The sequence below is a fragment of the Amblyomma americanum genome, chromosome 2 (assembly GCF_052857255.1).
Source record: "Amblyomma americanum isolate KBUSLIRL-KWMA chromosome 2, ASM5285725v1, whole genome shotgun sequence".
Classification (NCBI taxonomy): domain Eukaryota; kingdom Metazoa; phylum Arthropoda; class Arachnida; order Ixodida; family Ixodidae; genus Amblyomma; species Amblyomma americanum.
This window is the reverse complement of record NC_135498.1, coordinates 105,297,507-105,319,795: the sequence shown is the minus strand read 5'-3', so window position 1 is coordinate 105,319,795 and position 22,289 is coordinate 105,297,507. Positions and strand designations below refer to the sequence as shown.

At 49.5% G+C, this 22,289-nt stretch overlaps 1 protein-coding gene, 1 long non-coding RNA gene, 1 other non-coding gene and 1 pseudogene across 3 annotated transcripts; 1 reads left to right on the top strand and 3 right to left on the bottom strand.

Annotated features, from left to right (window-relative positions):
• Positions 1–9,466: 9,466 nt before the first annotated feature.
• Positions 9,467–9,646, bottom strand: LOC144122313 (U2 spliceosomal RNA; annotated as a pseudogene).
• Positions 9,647–9,799: 153 nt separating this feature from the next.
• LOC144118912 (uncharacterized) lies at positions 9,800–11,160 on the bottom strand. Its single transcript, XM_077651689.1, has one exon. It carries the CDS (start codon positions 11,075–11,077, stop codon positions 9,800–9,802), a length of 1,278 nt encoding a protein of 425 aa, XP_077507815.1. The 5' UTR covers positions 11,078–11,160.
• Positions 11,161–12,195: 1,035 nt separating this feature from the next.
• Positions 12,196–21,543, top strand: LOC144118911 (uncharacterized). Its single transcript, XR_013312183.1, has 3 exons — positions 12,196–13,802; positions 19,490–19,592; positions 21,493–21,543. It is a non-coding gene; the product is annotated as an uncharacterized LOC144118911 (long non-coding RNA).
• Positions 12,958–13,151, bottom strand: LOC144122309 (U2 spliceosomal RNA). Its single transcript, XR_013312904.1, has one exon. It is a non-coding gene; the product is annotated as a U2 spliceosomal RNA (small nuclear RNA).
• Positions 21,544–22,289: the final 746 nt, after the last annotated feature.

Here is a 22,289-nt window from a genome sequence, read left to right as displayed (position 1 = left end):
AATGTACACTGGTCATGTGCCATGGCACGTGTCTCATGCCTGCACTCGCAAACGAAGCCTACAACCAGGGCGCTCTTGCTGTGACACGAGTACCAGCATCAGAGAACTGCAAACAACTGAGAAAAGCTACTGCCAACATACCTGAGCTGAAACAAGAGCTGCTCCTTGGCAGCAACCCAGTGAAAACAGGTCCTGCAGATATCCCAATCATAGTCCCATATCCTCATCCCTACTAGAACTTCCAAGGGATGACTTAGAGATGTTCTTATTCTAGATGTCCTGACAGCTAGGCTATCTGCTGGATATCCCACTTGGTTTCATTACGGATGGAACTATACATGATATATTCTTTCTGCATCTCTACACACACACACACACACACACACACACACACACACACACACACACACACACACACACACACACACACACACACACACACACACACACACACACACACACATATATATATATATATATATATATATATATATATATATATATATATATATATATATATATATTGTAGTGTGGTAATCTTCATCGATATAACCACTGACATGCGTCGCGTGCTGCCGCTCTCAAGGACGAAGAAGTGGTTCGCTGCCTTGCTCTTTCGCCACGCCTGACGCTTCGCTGCGAGTCTCCCCTGAGCGGCTGGAATCATCTGGGTTCACCGAATAAACACACCCCTACAATTGGTGGAGGTGCTGGGTACGTTCCCGTCCACCCTGGAACTAAGAAGCCGCACGTTACCCTCTGCTTCCAGCATGCCGGATGACACTGCCACGACATCGTCGCCCCTCCCAACCACCGTGCTGTGTTCTGGAGCTCTACGGCAGCGTGATCCGTGCTTCTTCAGTGGCACAGCCGACCAGGACGTCGACGATTGGTTGGCGGCATATGAGCGCGTCAGTAGCTACAACAGATGGGACGACGCTATCAAGCTAAGCAATGTAATCTTTTATCTGACTGACGTGGCGAACCTCTGGTTTCGCAACCATGAGGCAGACCTGCCATCTTGGTCTGCATTTAAAAAGAATTTTGCAGAAGTGTTCGGCCGCCCTGCAGTTCGCAAGCTCCGGGCAGAACAACGCTTGCGTGAGCGCACTCAGCAAGTCGATGAGTCGTTCACTAGTTATATAGAGGACATCGTGGACCTATGCAAGCGTGTCGATCCGCTAATGACTGAAGCGGATAAGATCGAGAACATCATGAAAGGCATCTCTGACGACGCGTGCCAAATGCTTTGGGTAAAAAATCCTGCCACGGTGAGTGACGTGATCAAGCTTTGCCAGAGCTACGACGTGCTTCGTAAGAAGCGCGCTTCTACCCGGCGGTCCGGTGTTAGAGACGACGCCATCTCTACACTTGCGCTGGGCGGTTCTACCCCATCAGAGGACAGCCCTTTACTTCAGCAAATCAAAGCCTTCGTTCGAGAAGAGGTCGCCCGCCAGCTATCGCTGGTCCCTCAGTTACAGGATAGTGGCCGCCTTGTTCCTGACATGGCTCCGTCTTTGGCCCCTACCATACGGCGTGCCGTTCAAGATCACATCGCTGACGTTCTTCCTCCCAGCTCCATGCTCCCGCCCAGCCCTGTGCTGCCGCCCAGCCCCGTGCCAGCGCAAGTAACGGCACCACTGACTTACGCCCAAGTTGCGGCCAGGCCGCTCATGCCATCAGCATCTCTTTCCTACCAGGCCGCTCCTTCCAACCTTCCTTCGCCTTTGCCTGGGTCTGCATTCCATGTCCCTATTCCAAGGGTACGCCAACGCCCTACGAACCCTTGGCGTACCGCGGACAACCGACCAATCTGCTACTCTTGCGGGCTGCCGGGCCATGTCGCACGCCTTTGCCGCCAACGCCTTCCACCTTCTCGACCTGAACTATGGAACTACTCCTACAATACAGACCAGCCCTCGCCGAGAAATCCGCCCAGTTCCGAATTTGTATCTCGTGACAATCAAACGTACACAGCTCGCCGATCACCTTCCCCTCGTCGCCGTTCCCCGTCCCCACTCCGACGTTCTACCGGCACCGTTGAGGGAAACTAACAGTCGCAGTTCCCGGGGCAAGAACTGCGCTTGGTTCGAACTCTTCAAGTCCTCGGTGTTCTCCCACTAACGTAATTCAAGTGTTTGTCGACGGCGTCGCAGTACTCGCTCTAGTCGACACGGGCGCTGCCGTATCAGTCATCAGTGAAGCTCTTTGCCGTCGTCTTCGTAAGGTGACCACCGCACTTTCCGACTTTTCGCTTCGCACCGCCTCATCACAGCGCATTCATCCCTCAGCGGCGTGCACGGCCCGTGTTCTCATCGAAGACGTCTTATACACCATCGAGTTTATTGTACTGTCTCGCTGCTCACACGACATCATCCTGGGCTACGATTTCCTTTCCACTCATCATGCCGTTATTGACTGCGCCCGCGCGGAAGTTTCCTTTTTACCTCTTTGTGATACCGTCTTGTGTGACGTCCCTACCCGGCCTGCAAAACTCCTCGTCGCCAGTGACACAGACATTCCTCCATTTTCTGCTGCCTTCGTTCCACTCTCCTGTGCAAGCGTTATTAGTTCGACTGTCTTCTTCACACCTTCCGACGCCGCTTCACGCCATCCCTGCCTCCTGCTTCCATTTGCGGTCCTCAAGATCGAAGATGGCCTTAGTGCAATGTACGTCTCAAATCCATTTTCGTGCCCGTCCGTCCTGCTACGCGGCGAGTGTCTCGGTCGTATTGAAGAACTTGATCCCGCGCTTGTAAATACTCTTCCTGCAACGCCTACTTCATTAGACGTTAATGTGCTCAGCTCTTGCGATACAGCGACCGCTTCGACACCACCCGATGTTCTTCAACAAGCTATTGACGCAGATCTCCCACCCGCACAACGCGATCAACTCGCTGCTCTTCTACAGAACTTCACTTCTGCCTTCGACCTTCCTCACACTGCTCTGGGTCGCACGTCTGTCGTTACGCACGCAATCGACACTGGTACAAACGCACCTTTACGACAGCGTCCTTATCGCGTGTCGGCCTCTGAGCGCCAAGTCATTGCTGACAACGTGGACGACATGCTTCGCCGGGGCGTCATACAGCCATCTAACAGTCCATGGGCTTCTCCGGTTGTTTTGGTCACCAAGAAAGATGGTTCCATCCGGTTTTGCGTCGATTACCGTAGGCTTAACAAAATCACGCGCAAAGATGTCTATCCTTTGCCGCGAATCGACGACGCCTTGGACTGTTTACAGGGAGCCGAGTATTTCTCCTCTTTGGATTTGCGCTCCGGCTACTGGCAGGTACCGATGGCTGATAATGACCGCTCGAAAACTGCCTTTATAACACCGGATGGATTATACGAGTTCAACGTTATGCCCTTTGGCCTCTGCAATGCCCCGGCTACTTTCGAGCGCCTGATGGACACTGTTCTTCGTGGACTCAAGTGGCAGACCTGTCTTTGTTATCTGGACGACATCGTAGTTTTTTCTGCCGACTTTTCTTCTCACCTTCTCCGCCTAAAGGATGTCCTCACGTGTCTCGCCGGCGCTGGGCTTCAGTTGAATTTGAAGAAGTGCCACTTTGCCGCTCGAAACCTCACAATTTTAGGCCACGTAGTTTCTAAGGACGGCATTCTTCCCGACCCCACCAAACTTCGCGCAGTTGCAGAGTTCCCGAAGCCAACCTCCCTGAAGCAGCTTCGGAGCTTTATCGGCCTCTGCTCCTACTTTCGACGTTTCATCTTGAACTTCGCCTCTATCATCGCTCCTCTGACCCAGCTCCTTGCCGGCAGCTCCGACCTTTCCGCCTGGACTCCAGCCTGCGATAAAGCCTTTGACACTTTACGCCGCCTTTTGGTTTCGCCGCCCATTCTACGCCACTTTGATCCGGCTGCGCCTACGGAGATCCACACTGATGCCAGCGGTATTGGGCTTGGTGCCGTCCTTACCCAACGTAAGCCTGGTTACAGCGAGTATGTTGTGGCATACGCCAGCCGAACATTGACAAAGGCAGAATCTAATTATTCAGTCACAGAAAGGGAATGTTTGGCCATTATTTGGGCTATCGGAAAATTTCGTCCTTATGTGTATGGTCGACCGTTTTACGTTGTGACCGATCACCACGCTTTGTGCTGGCTTGCCTCTCTGAAAGACCCATCCGGTCGCCTTGCTCGCTGGGCTCTTCGTCTCCAGGAGTTTGACATTCATGTCATTTATCGATCAGGGCTGAAGCATACGGACGCGGATGCTCTTTCCCGCTCGCCATTGCCTAGAGATAATTCGTCTGACCACGTCTGTGCCTACGATATGTCGACTCTTACAACTATCGACATGGCTACCGAGCAGCGGAATGACCCCTGGATCAATGCACTTTTGAATTTTCTCTCAAGTCCTACTCCCGGTCATTCCTCCAAAGCGCTCGTCCGCCAAGCACACCACTTCTCCATTCGTGACGGTCTTCTCTATCGCCGCAATTATTTGCTTGATGGACGGAAGTGGCTTCTAGTCATCCCGCGTCATCTCCGCGCCGACATTTGTGCTGCGTACCATGGTGACCCACAATGTGCTCACGGTGGCGTATTGAAAACCTACACACGCCTACGTCTGCGATTTTACTGGCGTGGAATGTACCGCTTCGTAAGACATTTCGTGCGCGCTTGCGAATCTTGTCAACGCCGACAAACTCCTCAGAAGTCCTCTGTTTCGTTGCAGCCGTTACCCTGCCCTGCTCGTCCGTTTGACCGCGTTGGCATAGATCTCTATGGCCCTCTTCCGACTACTCCTGCTGGAAACCGGTGGATTATTGTGGCAGTAGACCATCTGACTCGCTACACTGAAACATCACCGTTACCCTCTGCCTCTGCAAGAGACGTTGCTTTGTTCATTCTCAACAACTTGATTCTTCGCCACGGGACTCCGAAGGAACTGCTCAGTGACCGCGGACGCGTTTTCTTGTGCGACGCTCTCGAGGCCCTCCTGAAAGAATGTCGCATCATTCATCGCACCGCTACTTCTTACCACCCTCAGACGAATGGCCTGACAGAACGCTTCAACCGTACTCTGAGTGACATGCTGGCCATGTACGTCAACGACGCTCATTCCAACTGGGACCACGTTCTTCCCTTCGTAACCTACGCGTACAACACTGCGATACACTGCGGCACCATGAGTCGCCAGGATGGCTCCTTCTCTGCCCGGGGGGGAAACTGTAGTGTGGTAATCTTCATCGATATAACCACTGACATGCGTCGCGTGCTGCCGCTCTCAAGGACGAAGAAGTGGTTCGCTGCCTTGCTCTTTCGCCACGCCTGACGCTTCGCTGCGAGTCTCCCCTGAGCGGCTGGAATCATCTGGGTTCACCGAATAAACACACCCCTACAATATATATATATATATATATACGTGCGTTATTTGCTTCTAAAGTACCTTCTATAGTTGGAAATATTAAGATTTCAAGTCGTGCATTACTATATATAGGATGCGTTTCTCAAAAAGCTACAGTTATCTACACTCTCAATTTCACGTAGAAAACAGTTCACATGGCCTGAGGACGTGCTTTTAGACCTGATCACACAACCTTAACTTCAAGGCCAGTTTACCGAAAAGTGTGCACAGGACGATGTAGCCGCCACGTTCACCACTGTTCCCAACCTCTGAACAGGTGTAGACAATCCGCGGTTTCAAGCTTCCCACGGCTCTGCTGCTGATGCTTGCAATTGGTTGAAAATAATGAAAACCAAAACCTCTTTTTTTTACTTTTTTAAACAACGGATAAGCAACAAAAGCATTTTGTGTTTTAACCTCACTCTATAGATAAGCACATTTCACTTGCATGCTGATGTGTGTTTTTATTGTATGGTATCCCACAAAACACAAGGGCTACGCAACGTGTAACGAAAGCCTACAAAAGTATACAGTAATGTCTACAAGAAATCCATTTTCAGATGTTCTGTAGGCAATGAGGCAAAATGAGGTGTTATATGCGTGCTAATGCTCCGCCAAAAAAGATCTAGAAAACTTTTTCGTAAGAACTCGTTAAAGACATATTTAGACATTTTTATTTTTTGGAAATGGCTCCTTATATGAAGCCTATAGACTCAAGATCAGTATGCTATATATTTAAAACCCTCTAAAGTCAACCAGTTAGATCCCAGTAAAAAAAAGATAACAACGGGTCCAGTCGGAAATTTTCCACTTGAGGCTGATGGGTCGAAAACCAATGTTGTTTTCACCACCCATTGAGCTCGACCAATCGAACCCAACCAGACAAAATGGCTCATCAATTCAATTGAGCTCAATTGGCATACATATTCGACTCAAATGGTTTGAGCTGGTCAGCAAAAAAAAATTACAATTGCATTAGAACCAATTGGTCTTTCTTCTGTGACTACTGTGAGACTGCTGCCAACATTTCTACAAGGGAACTGAATTTATAAATACACGTCGTAATGAAAATTAAGAGAGACCAACAAGTGTACAACAGTTTTGAGTCTTGAGGGAAGTGGTGTTATTCGCGTGGGCATTTTCACATGCAGTGCACACAGTGCGATCGGAATGATGTTCGCCGGTAAGCCAGCTTCCATCTAATTTCACATTACGCTTCAGGTGAAAGCGGATAGGGACTATCAATTTGTTGTCACGCCACTCCCTGTATTGTCCCGCTGCTCACGTTAGCGGGTTCATGAGAATCCGCTTTGACAGGGAAAAATTGCTTTTTTCTTTACTTGTACCCGACTGCAGTGCAAATAACAGACAGACAAGAAAGCGTAGGATCACGCTGTCATGCGTTTTTCTCTTAGATTTGTTTGCACTGAAACCTTGGTGATGCTGGAGAAAAGCTGCAGATTCAAATTTTTCATGTCTGCCAAATTTTTTGTGACCTTTACATTTCTAAACACACTACTTGTATTGAAGAAAGCTGCCTGCAGATGCGATTTTCAGAGATATCCAATAAAGTTTTATTTGCATGAGAATGTTGTCCTGCCCTGTGCTACCTTAGCACTTGAAAATACCTGTAAAAGAGAAAAATGATGGAGTGCACTTAGGACTATACTTACATGCATGCTTTGGATTTTTTAATTATATTTTTTCTTCCTTTTTAATGACACACTTACTATTAGCATACACTCGTAAGCTTAGAAACACATACATTAGGTTCATGTTTTTTCGCGAAGAAGCAGTTTTGTGATCTTTGGATTGCATATGCTCACTTACTTTGGTTCATGCAATTTCCCGCGTAGCACACGCGGAAGAAATTTCGTTTTTCTTTTGCTATGACGTCACAAAGTTTTGGTACTTTTCTTGAACAAATGCCGGGCTCCACTTCTGAAGAGCCATGTAAGGCTTTTGCCTTAAAATGAATCGTGGCCGACGGCGCCAAAATGGCGACGCGTGGCTTTCCCCTGTAGATATCCCTTAGGTCATGCCACAGACCGCGGGTAATTTCAGAATCTGCTTAGGATACCCATACATGTCCTGTCAGTCGAATGCAGTTCCTCAAACAGGTTCTCCGCCTTGTCACCAACACCACCTTAGGCAAAGTAATTAAGGTGAAAGCCTTTAATGGCTCATACTCGCGGCCACAATCGTACGTGTCCGTACTTTATTATTGGAGAGGAAGTCGGGGCACGCCCCTGGGTCTCCGCACGACCCCACTGCACTCAAGTGTTTATGTCCCTAAGGTCCATAACACTGGCAGCCCGGCCGGTGGCGATTGTCTGCACGGCCGGGTCCTCCGAGCGCAGCAGGGTCTCCCAGTCCTCCCAGGTCTTGAGGTCCTCTAGGCCGCGCGGGGGAGGGTCCGCCGGACAGAGGGAGAGGATGTGGAGGGAAGAGGCGAATGGTTCTGGGCACAAGGTGCAGGCAAGAGTGGTGAAGGAGGGGTGATAGTGGGCTAGGGTCAGGGGTGAGGGGTGTGTGTGTGTCTGTAGTTTGCGCCAGAGTGTTGCGTGTTTGTTATCTAGGGAGGGGCGGGGCGGGGGGTAGAGCTGGCGCGAGGCTCTGTAGGCCTGCGTCATCTCGCTGAACGAGTGCATTCGCTCCCTCGCGAATCCCCGATCCGAGGCCACCTGAACCCGGTTTAAAGAACCTCGGGCTAAAAGGTTGGCGGCCTCGTTTCCGGGATTCCCGGAGTGCGCAGGCACCCATATAAGCTCTACATGGCGGGGTGGGGGTGCATCGGGCGAGCCCAGTATGACAAAAGCAGGGACGTGGACTCGGCCTCGCGCAAAATTTAGAATTGCAGTTTTAGAGTCTGTTAAAATGTACTGGGCTTCCGTGCGGGTGATGGCAATTGCGATGGCGGCTTCCTCTGCAGCCTCTGGGGTGGTGTCAGGGGGAAGAGGTAGTGTGAGGAGGGCGGATGAAGAGTAGCCCACCACGGCAGCGGTTGCTTCGTCAACCGTGCAGGCGGCGTCCACCCATACGGCGTCCGGCTCGGAGCCGTACACTGGATGGAGTGCCTTCGCACGGGCTCTGCGGCGCTGCTCATGGTGGGAGGGGTGCATATTTTTTGGCAGTGGCTTGATGACCAGCTCTCGGTGAAGGGATCGAAAAATGGGGAGGAGGGTTGGGTCGTTGGCCGGTATTCTGATTCCGAGGGAGTCCAGGATATACTGGCCTGTGGAGGTTTGTGTAAGCCTTATGTATTGGGCCTGTCGATGGGTCTCCACGGGTTCCCTGTTCGTGTTGTGGAGGCCCAGGCCTAGTAATCTGTCTGTGGGGGTGTTGAGGGGAAGATGAAGTGCGACTTTGAATGCCTTGCGGATCAAGGCATCCAAAGTATTTATGTCGTGTTTGGATAGTTCTAGGTATGGGGCAGTGTAGAGCATCCGCAGGGTGGGAGCCGCTCTCGCTCTGAGCGCATAGCGAGACTAGTCAAGCCGAATGGTCAGCGAGTTTTTAGAGCGGAAGCGCAGGAGGCAGAAGGGGGACGTAACTTCCGGAACCACTCCGCGGCACCGCTGCTGATGTCAACAGTAGCCGCACGTAAGGTCCCTTGATTACCTTTAGCCGCACATAGTTTGCATCGCGGTCGCCGCTGAGCCTGTATCGATCGCTACCCCGGCTTTCCGTCCCACGGGACGCTCATCGCCTTGTGTATAGCACTGTCGTCCTCGTCTGAGCTGCTGCTGGAATCGCTGTTGTCATCCGACAGCAACACAGACTGCGTTCCTAGCGTAGTTATCCGGCGTATCTTGGACATTTTTCCTCACACAGCGCGGCACCCGCAAAACACAACACAGCAAGGAGGCTGCTACTGCGTCAAAAGCCTACACTTGCTTCTACGCGCAGGGGACGCCGAGGCCTCGCACCGCTTTCGCGAAATGGCGGAAGTGGCTCTGTCACGTGGACGCGAGCGCTCGGAAAGAACCAGCCTAATGCAGTCAGTGCGGCCGGTTTGCATCGCACCTTCGGGCGATGCTGCAAGAATTCATATTCTGTTTTTGTATTGTGGAACATCTCACCCCGGGATGGGGTGAGTGGGCCGATCCCAGCTGCAGTGCTATGCCGGGCCAACCCGTGGCAGAGGTGAAGCGAGCCTCAAGCACTCTGCCGCTTTACAAAAATACGTTTAATATCTGGGACCCATATAGGATCCCTACCAGATATTAAGCTGATAAGAACAGAGGCTTTTTCAGAAATGTTTCGGGACATTTCCTTTTTCTCATCGGCATATCTGATTATTGTTCGTTCCTTTTTATCGGAAGTCTCGTCTGTAAGTTTTATCCGTGTGGTGTGAGTGTGCAGTTGTGCGTGTTTGAAGTCTTCCAACTCGCAGCTGCTGAGGTCCACCGAAGTGCGAGCCCCTCACTTTGCAGCCACGTGTCTGGAGTAGACTTCGCGTGAAGCAGCGATGGTGTCGCTCACCGCCAGCTTCTTGAAGAGGCGCAAGTAGCGTCTGCTACAGAGCCTCTTCATTACTTTATCGTTGTTGGGGTCCCAAGAGCCGAGCGCTCCAACAACGATTGCCTCGACGCTGACCCGCTGGAACTTTCGCAGCAGGTATTGGCGCACGGGTTCGTACTTGGCGACCTTACTCTCCCGTGCCGCATCGAAGGCAGTTCTGCGATTGTCAAAGGGGCAAGTGACGTCGATGACGATCGCCGACTCCCCTCGCGCCAGAACGAGGTCTGGCCTGAGGTTAGTCGTTCCCACGGGACGGTTCTCGTGGGTGACTGTGAATCGCTTCCCAGCGGCCGTTTTCAGCCGGTTCACGATTTTGTTGTGCCGGTCCGTGTAGGCAGCACTCTGACGCATGCAGTGGCAGAGCACGTGGGGTAGGGTTTCCTTGTTGTGCCCGCACGCTCTGCACCGCTGGTCGCTTGCACGTGCCCACGGCCTGGCCCCGTTGAGTGGCAGGAGGTTAAACCTTGCCCTGTGAAGGAAACGCCAGTCACAGAAACGGGTGAAAAGACCTGAACGCATGAAGTGAGAGCTGCTGGGATCGGCGGCGACGCACTCCATCACTTTCCCCTGGTTGGGTTTCTGTTGGAGAGAGTGATTTCGTGCGGCCGTGGCGATCGAACGCAGCTTCTTCACGACCTTCGTTCGGTGCTTCGGCGCCAGAGTCACGTCGGCGAAGGTGATGTGGGGCCCATCTTCCCGCATTTCCCACGTGACCTCGAGACGCCGGGACGCCTTTCGCGCCTCCGTCCATACGGATTTGAGCTGCGAGGCCCGCGCCCTGAAGTCACCCTCCGTCTCCCCGCTGAGGTAGGCTGCGACGTCCGCCTCGGTGACTTCTCGTCCCAGTCTCTTGGTGGTGATCTCGGTGACGGCTCGCTTCGCCAGGTCTCGAACCTCTGCGTCTGGAGAGGAAAGGAGTTTAAAAGCGCTGTCGATGCGGCAGATGTCGCTCAGCTCCGCTGCCAGGGGAATTCCCGCCGTGCCCGCTGCTGCGCTGCCGTAGATGTAGTCGTTGCTGGCGTTTGCTGGAAGGTAAAGAGTTCTTTTGATTAGTGGTCGCAGGGCTTCGTCGAGGCGCTCCCACTCTGCCTTCCCCAACAACCCGCACCGCATGGAGAAGTTGAGTGCTGGATATACGAATGTTTTGACAGCGTCCAACCTCTGCCACGGGGCGAGCATCGAGGTCAGCAGGCGGCGGCCTACGCCGATGGCGTCGTCGACGGTCGCGGTGTCCGGGAACACGCTGAATCCGACGGGGCGTCCTAGAAAAGATTGGGACTCGAAGTCGTTGATCGTTGGTATGGCCGTCCCGTTGATTTCGAAGACTGTCGGCCTGGTTCCGACGGGCGTCCGGCCGCTGAGGTGCAGGGTTTTGCATTTTCCGGGGTTGAGTTGAAGTCCCAACCTGGAAGAGAGGGCTGTCACTTTGTCGATCCGGGCTTGAAGTTCTTCCGGGCTGTTGGCCAGCGGGGTCAGGTCGTCGGCGTAGGCCAGGATGTTGTGTTGTCGCTCGTCTCCTTGAACTTCTCGTAGCACTGGATCGATGACCAGGTTGAAGAGTAGTCCGCTGAGGGGGCAGCCTTGGCGAATTCCGGCAGAGATGTCGATGGACTGCGTTGCTCCGTCCTTTGCTACGATGCGGGTGGTGTTGTCGCGGTACAGGTCGGCTACGATGGCGCAGAAGTCATCTCCGGCGCCGGCTCCTCGCAGGGCGTCGACGATGGCGTTGTGGGCGACGGAGCCGAAGGCGTTGGCGAAGTCCAGGAACGCCACGCAGAGCTCCCCACGGCCGGCCCGCGCCGCGTCAAGGCGCTCCTGCAGCACGAAGTTGTGCTCGAACACCCCGTCGTGCGGCAGGAACCCCTTTTGGCAGCGCGAGAGGGTCTCGTGCTCTTCGAACCAACGCTGCAGCCTGGACGCTAGGCAGCCGGCGTACAGCTTCGCGATCGTCGAGCCGAGGGCGATGGGGCGCCAGTTGCCGATGTCTTGCTCCTCTCCCTTCTTGTGGATCAGTACCGTCCGGGACTCCTTCCATTCTTGGGGCACTCTCTGGAACTTGACGCAGGTGTTGAATACGGCGGTCAAGAACTTGGCTTCCGGGTCGGTGGCTTTCCAGTGTTGGTAGGTGATGCGGTCGTTCCCGGGGGCGCTGTTCTCACACTTGCGGAGCTTCCTGAGGACTTCTTCTTCCGTGAATGCGTCGAGGGGGAATTTCGCCGGTTCGATGCAGCTGGTCTTGTCTAGGAGGATGGTCGTGTCTACCTCCTTGGGTCCCCATGTGGCCGTGAAGTAATCTGTCTGTGGGGGTGTTGAGGGGAAGATGAAGTGCGACTTTGAATGCCTTGCGGATCAAGGCATCCAAAGTATTTATGTCGTGTTTGGATAGTTCTAGGTATGGGGCAGTGTAGAGCATCCGCAGGGTGGGAGCCGCTCTCGCTCTGAGCGCATAGCGAGACTAGTCAAGCCGAATGGTCAGCGAGTTTTTAGAGCGGAAGCGCAGGAGGCAGAAGGGGGACGTAACTTCCGGAACCACTCCGCGGCACCGCTGCTGATGTCAACAGTAGCCGCACGTAAGGTCCCTTGATTACCTTTAGCCGCACATAGTTTGCATCGCGGTCGCCGCTGAGCCTGTATCGATCGCTACCCCGGCTTTCCGTCCCACGGGACGCTCATCGCCTTGTGTATAGCACTGTCGTCCTCGTCTGAGCTGCTGCTGGAATCGCTGTTGTCATCCGACAGCAACACAGACTGCGTTCCTAGCGTAGTTATCCGGCGTATCTTGGACATTTTTCCTCACACAGCGCGGCACCCGCAAAACACAACACAGCAAGGAGGCTGCTACTGCGTCAAAAGCCTACACTTGCTTCTACGCGCAGGGGACGCCGAGGCCTCGCACCGCTTTCGCGAAATGGCGGAAGTGGCTCTGTCACGTGGACGCGAGCGCTCGGAAAGAACCAGCCTAATGCAGTCAGTGCGGCCGGTTTGCATCGCACCTTCGGGCGATGCTGCAAGAATTCATATTCTGTTTTTGTATTGTGGAACATCTCACCCCGGGATGGGGTGAGTGGGCCGATCCCAGCTGCAGTGCTATGCCGGGCCAACCCGTGGCAGAGGTGAAGCGAGCCTCAAGCACTCTGCCGCTTTACAAAAATACGTTTAATATCTGGGACCCATATAGGATCCCTACCAGATATTAAGCTGATAAGAACAGAAACTACACAACGATCATAGCCATAGGAGGCCGAGAAGCGATAACCTAAATTCGGTTACGATCCGAAGCCCCCTCGGATGACCCTCAAAAAAGCCCCAGACGCCGCGTAAGCTGCAAGCGGCAATGCTCCCTAATTCCAAAACCTCTCTCAATGCGCCCGCTCCATTGGCCATAATAGCTGCATAGGCACATGTTTTTTAGTGCTTTAAAGTTAATAATACCCCAAACTGCTCACAAATTGCATAGCAATTACTCAGATCAAAGGCGAAAATCGCCAGCGGTTGCCCTGGCGGTGTCTTCGCGCAGCCCCGACGAGGACGTGTACAGAATTTAAAAAAAAAAGTGCGTGAAGCTAGATATAAAAAAGTTGCACAAAGATATTAGACCTATGTTCACCATACGAAACGGAATGAGTCTTCAATGACGAAGTGCAGTTCAACAGAAAAAAAAAAAAAAAACACAGCAGGGGACGTCACGCGCGTTTAACATGGCTGCTCCCATGCTCGTAAACTCCGCAGCGGTTGCAGCGGCAACGCGACCGACGAGCTCTTCGTGGGAAGGAATAAGTGGAGAAGCACCAGGAAAGGCGAAAAGGTTTACTACGAGTGCACGTCGTAAAATGAACTCCCGCCCGACAGTGCGAAAACGAGCTCAAAGCTCATCGACACTGCTCGTTGAACCTTGACTTGCCAGGTACGGAGCTGTTACCACACGCACTTCCATCAGCTGTGTGCTGTCACTGTCACTTTATAAAACATACTTTATCAGTAATGACGGCATATTTGATTTACGAAGTGAGCATCAATTTGGGTGTGTTGCACGCTCCAGTACCCAAATATTGTTATAGAGACTGTCGAATTCTCTTGATTCCAGTTTCAGCAAAAAAAGATTTCAATTTGCCTTTTTCTTGATGTTAAAAAAGCGTTTAGCTAGCTATGGGTTTTAATTGTGGCCTTTTTGTTGCTGAGGTCGTCATCGTCATCAGCCCGACTATGCCCAATGCTGGGCAAAGGACTCTTACATATGTATCCAATTATCCCTGTCATGCACCAGCTGTGGCCACCCTATCCCTGCAAACACCTTTATCTCCTCCGCCCACCTAACTTTCTGCTGCCCACTGCTATGCTTGCCTTCGCTAGGAATCTACTCATTACTCCTAATGACCATTGGTTATCTTGCCTTCGCATTACATGCTGTGCCGAAGCACATTTCTTCTTGATTCCGACTAGGATATCATTAACCCGTGCTTGTTGCCTGACTCACTCTGCCTTCTTCCTGTCTCCTAATGTTACAAGTATATCTTTTTACTTTCCATAGCCAGCTGCATTGTCCTCAATTTAAGTCAACACTTTTCATCAGCCCCCATGTTTCTGTTTCATATATGTGAGTACTGTTAATATACAGGTGTTATATAGATTTCTCTTGAGGGATATTGCTTACTTGCCAAATAGGCTCTACCTGATTCTTATTAAATGTTCTAGTTATTTCACTCCCATGATCCTGATCTGCAGTTACTATTCTGCCTTAAGTAGACGTATTCCCATACCATTTCCTATGCCACAAATGAAAAATCAGTTTTGAAATTCAACACCAGCTTTTTAGACACTTGCTCATATAGAGACTGAATTAGGCTGCCATACTATTTAAAATTGCTAATCATGCCAGCAGTAAGTAGCCACTGAAATGGGGAATTGAGAAAAGCTTTCGTATTTATGTAGCTGTATGTGTGACCTACACAATGAACTAGTTTAAATGCAGTGATGAATACTGGGAACATAATCTTTGAAAAACTAAAAGTGAGAAAAAAATTAGAGATTAATCACGCCTGGCCCAATAGTGGGCTGTAAGCTCTAGAATTCTGCATTTATTTTATTTCTCTTATTAACTGCATGAGTGTAAAGATTTTCATTTCAAAATATTAATTCAATAAAGTTATCACTGTTCCTGTAACACAAGGTTTGAGTAAAACAAAAATAGAGCTTTCAAAACATGTCAACGATAGGGAAATAAGTAGATGCCTAAAACACAGGTGCTTAGCTAGGCCTCCTGGAGACATGGTGAGCTCTGTTTGCTCATGTGACTGCTTGCCTTTTTGTGCACATAGCTCCACTGACCCACTGCTTCAACTTTTTTTATTCCACACCACAACGGGCCACATGGCACAGACCGACCCCAGGATGCTGGTGTGTAGAACTACAGTGACACTATGGCAGCTGTGGCTTGTTCCATTCCTCAAAGGTCTCCATCTCTCACATTAGCTCATATGGTGAGGCTGTAGTAGTACTGTAGCTTATCTATAAGGGCACCAGTTAACTTCCCTTAAGCACTGCCTTCAAGAGCCACCTATTTGTCTCGTGGAGGTACTTACATAGTTTATGCACCTAAAGCATAATAGCTGATAACATCACAAACATCAAATATTGAAGGGCTAGCAGAGTAACTATAATATTAAGGTGAGGCAAAATTACCAACTTATTAATGTCAGAGACAAAGACAATGTTTCACCTTGAATTGAAAATGTGAAACTTGCTTTAACCTTCAAGTGAAATAAAGTCGGAATGTAGTTTTTTTTGGCCAGTAAAGAGATTTGGGCAAGTTGGTATAGATTCATAATTCACTACAGCGCAGCAAAAGTGATAGTGCCTGTTTTGTCTTCCTTCTGTCTGTGTCTGCTGCACTGTTGCGAATCATGAATAATTTTTTTTTCTGACATTTTGTCGAAGGTTTGGGGACATTTAAGATAAAAAACAAGATCAGAATGTAGTCTGAAACCTTAAAGCCCTATCTTTCTGAGTGATCTCAAATGGTGATGTGTAGAGCTGTGCAAAGCAGTAAAATTTTTTACACTTGGTGTTTCCCAGAGCTCTATATTATGGCTATTTTTTATTTAATCTTCATGGTAATGATCTTACCAGCATTACATATTCATCATATATTTACCAATATGCAGATGAAACCCTGCTTACCTCTACTAACACTAATTTTCTGTGCCCATGCACTCTGGGAACTACAAGGGGGAGCTATTAAAGGGACCAAACACTGACCAAAACGTGTCATGAGATTATAGTGGAAATGAAAAGATTGTGCCTCAAACTGTAAGAATTGAGCACTGCAATATCAAAGAAACAAGGATTTCTAATTTTAATTTGGCCTTGAAAATTGCATAAAAAGCTATATTGTGGCAAAACCCGCCATTATCACAGTAGCCCACCACATGACCACATCTCGGTAAAATACTGCTTATTTGTTTCAAGAGCAGTGTTTTTTTTTCTTTCACAAGTGTTCGTCATGTTTAATTGTAGTTTACACTCTCCAGTGCACCATTTGATGAAAAAGGAATGCTCTCTTCGCATCGTCGGCCATGCGCTTTTAGCTTTTGTAACTAGATGATGCCACACTGTTCTGAATTTCTTGGATGGAGCGGCAACCACGGTCTTTTAAAACTTTCATCAACAAGGTGTGCCACAACAGCTTTGGGTGTGGAAAATGAAATGGACACTACTCCATATACTAAAAATATAACTGTCTGGCAGGTGAGATTTACGTTAGTTTTTGTTACAGCGCTTTTTCCGACATGCAATCGCCATTGCGCTCGCTGATCATGGTTTCCAGCATCGGGACTACATAAGAACGGCAGCATGCACTGATTAAAGAATTCTCTGAAAAATTTCCTATAGTGTTTCCAATAAAACTGTTGCGGAATACAGTGCCTTAGGCAGCAAACTTTCCATTGGGCAAAAAAAAAAAAAGAAATTGGGTCACTAAAAGTCGGTGTGCTGTCCCTTTAAGCAGAACGATTGACTCGAAAAATTCACCTCCTGCTCTTGATATCCCATTATCTGCGTTCCAACTGTAAAGCGACATATGGTATATACCAGGGGTCTCAAACACGTATTGCTATGCAGGCCGCATTGAGAAAATTTCGTCCCCTGCGGGCCAGAAGCCGGTTAAAAAAAAAAAAGAGGGGAGAGCTTCAATCACGATGGTATATTTTTTTGGGGGGGGGAGGCGGGGGGAGGGACTGGTGATGTGAGCACCAATCTTGCAGTGTGTTAAAAAAAGAAACTATGAAGATAATTAGCCTTATCAAGAAGAGGTTTGCACTTTTTAATCACAGGAATTGCCCTTCAGTTGTTAGCATGCTGCTCGCTAGAGGTTTGACAGTGCTTAGCAGCGACAAGGTATGCAATATCTGGTGTTAGGTCTTATGCGGCGGCGATTCGCATGGGGGCTCTGAGGTGGTTGTCTGTCATCCTTGAACGCAGTGCAGATTTGTTGAATTTCAATAAAGAGAAGAGATGCTCACACAAGTAGGTGCTCCCGAGCATAGCAATCATCCTTGTCGCTTGGTGCTGCAGAGCCAGAAAAATTGTCCTATCTAAAAAAATGTAAACGCCCGGGACACCTACCTTATTTATTCGAATCAAGGCCGATAGTTTTTTTCAAATAATAATATTCCAAACTTTAGGGTCGGCTTAGATTCGAGAATTAAAAAAAAACGCACCAGTCTTTCATTGAAACTGCTAAATATGGTATAGAGGAGGCACTGATATGGTGCATAGCTAGCGCCATATAGAAAAGTCTGTATCGCAGCCGCTACTTGCCGTGCCAGTAGCCAACCGTACACAAGCGAGGTCGCCATTTTGACCTGTGTCGTGTCGGTTGTATCGGTGTGCGGTGTGGTGTTATCGTGATGGCACCAAGCAGGAGATGCCACTACAGTGCCGCTTTCAAGCGAAAAGTTGTGATAGCCGCAGAGGCATAGTCGAACCTTCAAGCTGGGCGGGGCTTCGGCGTCGACGAGAAAAACGTCCGTCATTGGAGGGGACAACGACAGCAGCTTTTTGCGTGCGCCGCAACGAGGATGGCATTTAGCGGACCAAAGAAAGGCCGTCACCACGAAGTGGAGACAGTTTTGGCCAACTTTGTTCGGACGCAGAGAGCAGGTGCCCTTCCAGTGACAACAGAAGTGCTCCAAGCGAAAGCTAGGGAACTTTCGAGGGAGCGAGGCCTAACGCCAGATTATTTCAAAGCCAGCAGGGGCTGGCTTCAGAAATTCATGAAGCGCTTTGGCTTCAGCCTCCGATGTAGCACTTCAATCTCCCAGAAGCTGCCAGCGATTTCGAAGAAAAGCTGATAGCTTTTCAGCGCTACGTGCTCCAAAAGAGAGAAGCGGCAGGCTACAACCTTGGGCAAGTCGGCAACGCCGACCAGACGGCTGTGTATTTTGATATGCCAGTGGCATACACCGTGAATGAAAAGGGTGCCAAGGAGGTGAAGGTGCGCTCTGCAGGCTACGAGAAGCAGCGCGCAACTGTGATGCTGTGCGGCACAGCTGATGGACATAAACTCCCTCCTTATATGATATTTAAAAGGAAGGCACTGCCTGCTTGAGAAACTTTCCCAAGAAATGTCATTGTGCGGGCAAATGAGAACGGGTGGATGACGGGTGCAATGGTGGAAGAGTGGGTTAAGATTGTGTGGCGACGGCATCCAGGAGCCCTTTTGACAAAGAACTTGCTCCCTGTCGTTGACACTTATCGTGGGCACTTGACCGACAACGTGAAGCCTGCGCCCGCCCAAGCGAACATGGATCTTGCTGTTATACCGGGCGGCATGACGGGCCAGTTGCAGCCACTTGATGTCTGCATCAACAAACCTTTCAAGGATCGTCTGCGGAAATATTACACGGACTGGTTGACTGCTAACTGCAACGGGCCGCATCAAACGTGCATCGCTATTGCAGCTGGCGGGCTGGGTAGCTGCAGTGTGGGATGACATCCCAGATACTTTGATTGTGTGTGTGCGCCTTTAAAAAGTGCAGCATATCTAATGCGCTTGACGGTACCGAAGATAGTCCACTGTTTGAAGGTGACAGTGACAAGGAACACAGCGACGAGTCTAGCAGCAATGACGACGTTGAATGAGCTCTGCACGTTCAGATTCAATAAATGCTGTTTGCATTTTGTGAACGCTGTCCTCGCTTCTTTTGTTCGGCCTACATTCGAGGTAACATATTTTTTTTTGTCGGCTTCGGACTTCGCGAACGCGCATACTTTCGCTTTCGCGCAGCCCGCGAGACTGTAAATACCGTGCGGCGTTTACGCAGGGCGTGGCCTACGGCTGTGGGCGTCGTGGTTTGCGCGGGCGTGAGTATAGTGCGGGTATCTCACTTGCACGTTACATAGTGTTAAAGTTCCGCAACAGCCAGTGCTCCGCTACCGCCATCACCCTCAGCATAAAGTTGAATGGCGCAAGGGAACTAACACAGGAAGACACAAGGTGCTCTTTCTGTCTCTGTGTCTTCCTGTGTTCGTTCCCTTGCGCCATTCAACTTTATGACGAACTAGCCCAACAGCAAGTACTTCTGCAACCCTCAGCATCAACGTTCGAGCTACAACGGTGGAGCCGACCGGGGAAATGCCTCCCGCAGAGCGGCGCCATCATTGCTGCAGTGAACTCAACTTCCGTGGACATCGTCGTGTAAGTAATATTTTCAAACGTTGCAATCGGCGGCTCATGTCCAGCCATGCTTAGTGGCCGGATTAAGCGCTTACATTTCCCGCGGCACACTGAAACCATCATTTTATGTATCGCGCCTTGTCACTTAATTCATGTTTACTGTCATACGTCGCAGGCTTCGATAAAGCGCTTCGAGACGCATCTTTGCATCAAACTCAGCTGTTTTTACATTTCGCTGCGTTGGCACTGATAAATGCGGTTTTCACAATCGTCCGCACTACGGTTTGGTTTGGCCCGCCAGGCTATGGGAGACGCCGTAGTGGAAGGCTCAGGATAATTTTGACCACCTGAGGTTCTTTTACATTCACTGACACCGCACAGCACACGGGCCTCTAGCATTTCACCTCCATCGAAATGTGACCGTCGCGGCCGGTGTCGAACCGGCGTCTCTCGGGTCAGCAGCCGAGCGCTCTAACCACGGAGCCACCGTGGCGGCTCAGTCCACGAGTTGGCTCAGGGGTTGGTTTCGTCATCCGTAAATTTTTTGGAGGAAGTGTTTTTTTTTTTACTCAGAATTCTGAAGCTTGGCATCGGTTCGCTCCGCGCGTCTGTCTACTTTATTCGTATGGCTCCATTTGTTTTGCCACACTTCACTCAAGCTAAAGAAGTGGAATGTTGCATGGCGCTTGCAAAATGTATATACATGGTGCGTGTAAGTTTCAATAAAAAAGAAGGAAGCATATTGCTGATGTTATTTATAAATAAATTCATGAATTTTATAGCTTAATTAAGGGTGTGTTTTTAATCAGCTGCTTAGACTACAGAAATAAAATTTCTTCACTTTATTTTTTTCAGTATGTGAGCCTTATTCCAAACTAAAATTAAAGAATTTTTCATCGAATGAGGGCATTGTCGAAACGTCTCCTCTCTAAACTGTCGCATACCGGTCTCGCTGCCCGCTTCCATCGTGCTAGCACGAGTAGCATACAACAGACCAGCGAGCAGTATGGCGACTCCCAGGGAGCCCTTACTGCCAACATCTAACAGTTGATTTTGTAGTCCATGGTAAAGAGAGGGCAGAAAGGTGGGAGTCTTCACAATACTAAACATATCAACGTGAACAAGGTTTGAGGGGGGGGGGGGGGGTGAGTTTCCATGTGATTAGCCAAAGTTCAACAAGAGGACTTTTGTCATAGTCTGTGTTCAAACTAAATTTCCAAACACTGGCAATTAAGTTTTCGCACTACCTGCAAAGAGAAATTTCTTTAAACATAAAAACATATTCGACCACATGCAGTTAATTTAGTTCGGTATATGCATCACACAATAGTAAAACCCTAAAAAAAAACTGAGGTGAGTGGTCTGTTGGTTCCAGAGAAAATCTTCCATAAAATTAAGAAACTTGTGTGTTCAGAAATCGCTGGTTAAAGTTGGTCTTGTCACCACGGTCTTGAAATGCAGCCGGTGCATAGCCTTCAGTGTTGTTTTATTGAACTGCCTAACGAAGCCAATGCCCGTGCATTACTTGATCTTCCTTGCCTTGCTTTATGCGTAGCCCCAAAAATCGGCCAGTGTTGTCACAGTGTTGTCTACGTGGTTCAATGCCACATTACAATATACAAATGGTATGACAAAATGGTTTGCTCAAAATGCGCACTTTTTACAGGAGGGTTTGGTAGGGAAACAATGCATCGCTATCTTTGCAGTGTATTCGGAAAGTAGAAAGCAGCTCCCAGGTTTTGTAAACTCCACAAATTAGGACTCATGAGAAGCAAAACGGATGATGATCCACTGTTTCAGTTTTATAAAGTTCGAGCTACATGCATGCCTGACATGCATACAAACTTTAAAATTGTGCTGAGAATGATTCTAGAAATTGAATGAAATCACTTTCAACCTATTTCGACCACTGGTATTGCAGGAACAATGGGCACATATTTGTACCAATGACTGCAAAAAGACTTCAAGTGTGGTACGTATCCATACCTTAGTCGTACTGACTTATATGTAGGTGTTGAACTTTTCGGTTTTTATTTTTCGAAAATGCGGTGGACTTTCAGTTTCTATTTCAGGGTGCCACTTTAGTTTTTTTCCCGGCGAATGAAATACTGACTTTTTCCGGTGACTTAATGTAGCAATTCTGGGCGGTCAAAAGTCATTTAAAGCCTGTCTCAGTATTTTTGTCACCCTGGACAATTTATTTACCAGTGATTAACGTGAAAATGGTAATACTTTGAGCTCTGCTTATAGAACACATTACTACCCACATTAAAAGAAGTAACCCAAGTTAAATGAGACAGCCGGCAGACAAAAACGTAAGTGGAAATTTACTTCTAAGAACTAGGTTGACAAGTTATTGTTGGGTTGCCACGCTACGGTGAGCAAAAGGGCGGGGCATCATGCGGTCTACGTGTTAATGTGGAGATGGAGCAGCCAGAGCATACTTTTTCATGACGCCCATTCGCGGTTTCGTGTCATGTGTCTTACAAGCATTTGATTAACCTAATAAACTGACTGACCGCTCTAGCCGGTGACGATAGCAGAGAAACAGTGCTTAGCTAGAAGATGACGAGATGATGCTTCCCGGTCTGAAGAGGCGTGTAAGCTAGTAGAGCAATAGCTCCAATTGTGCAACTGCGCTGCTTATCCTACAATACCATCATCGCTTCATACCCCTGGCTTCCCTACATTACTAATTTGCAACTTTGAGTTTAACTC

What these genes read in the sequence shown, in the direction of transcription:
- LOC144118912 (XM_077651689.1), bottom strand. Translation starts at nt 11,077, where the DNA reads ATGCTCGCCCCGTGGCAGAGGTTGGACGCTGTCAAAACATTCGTATAT.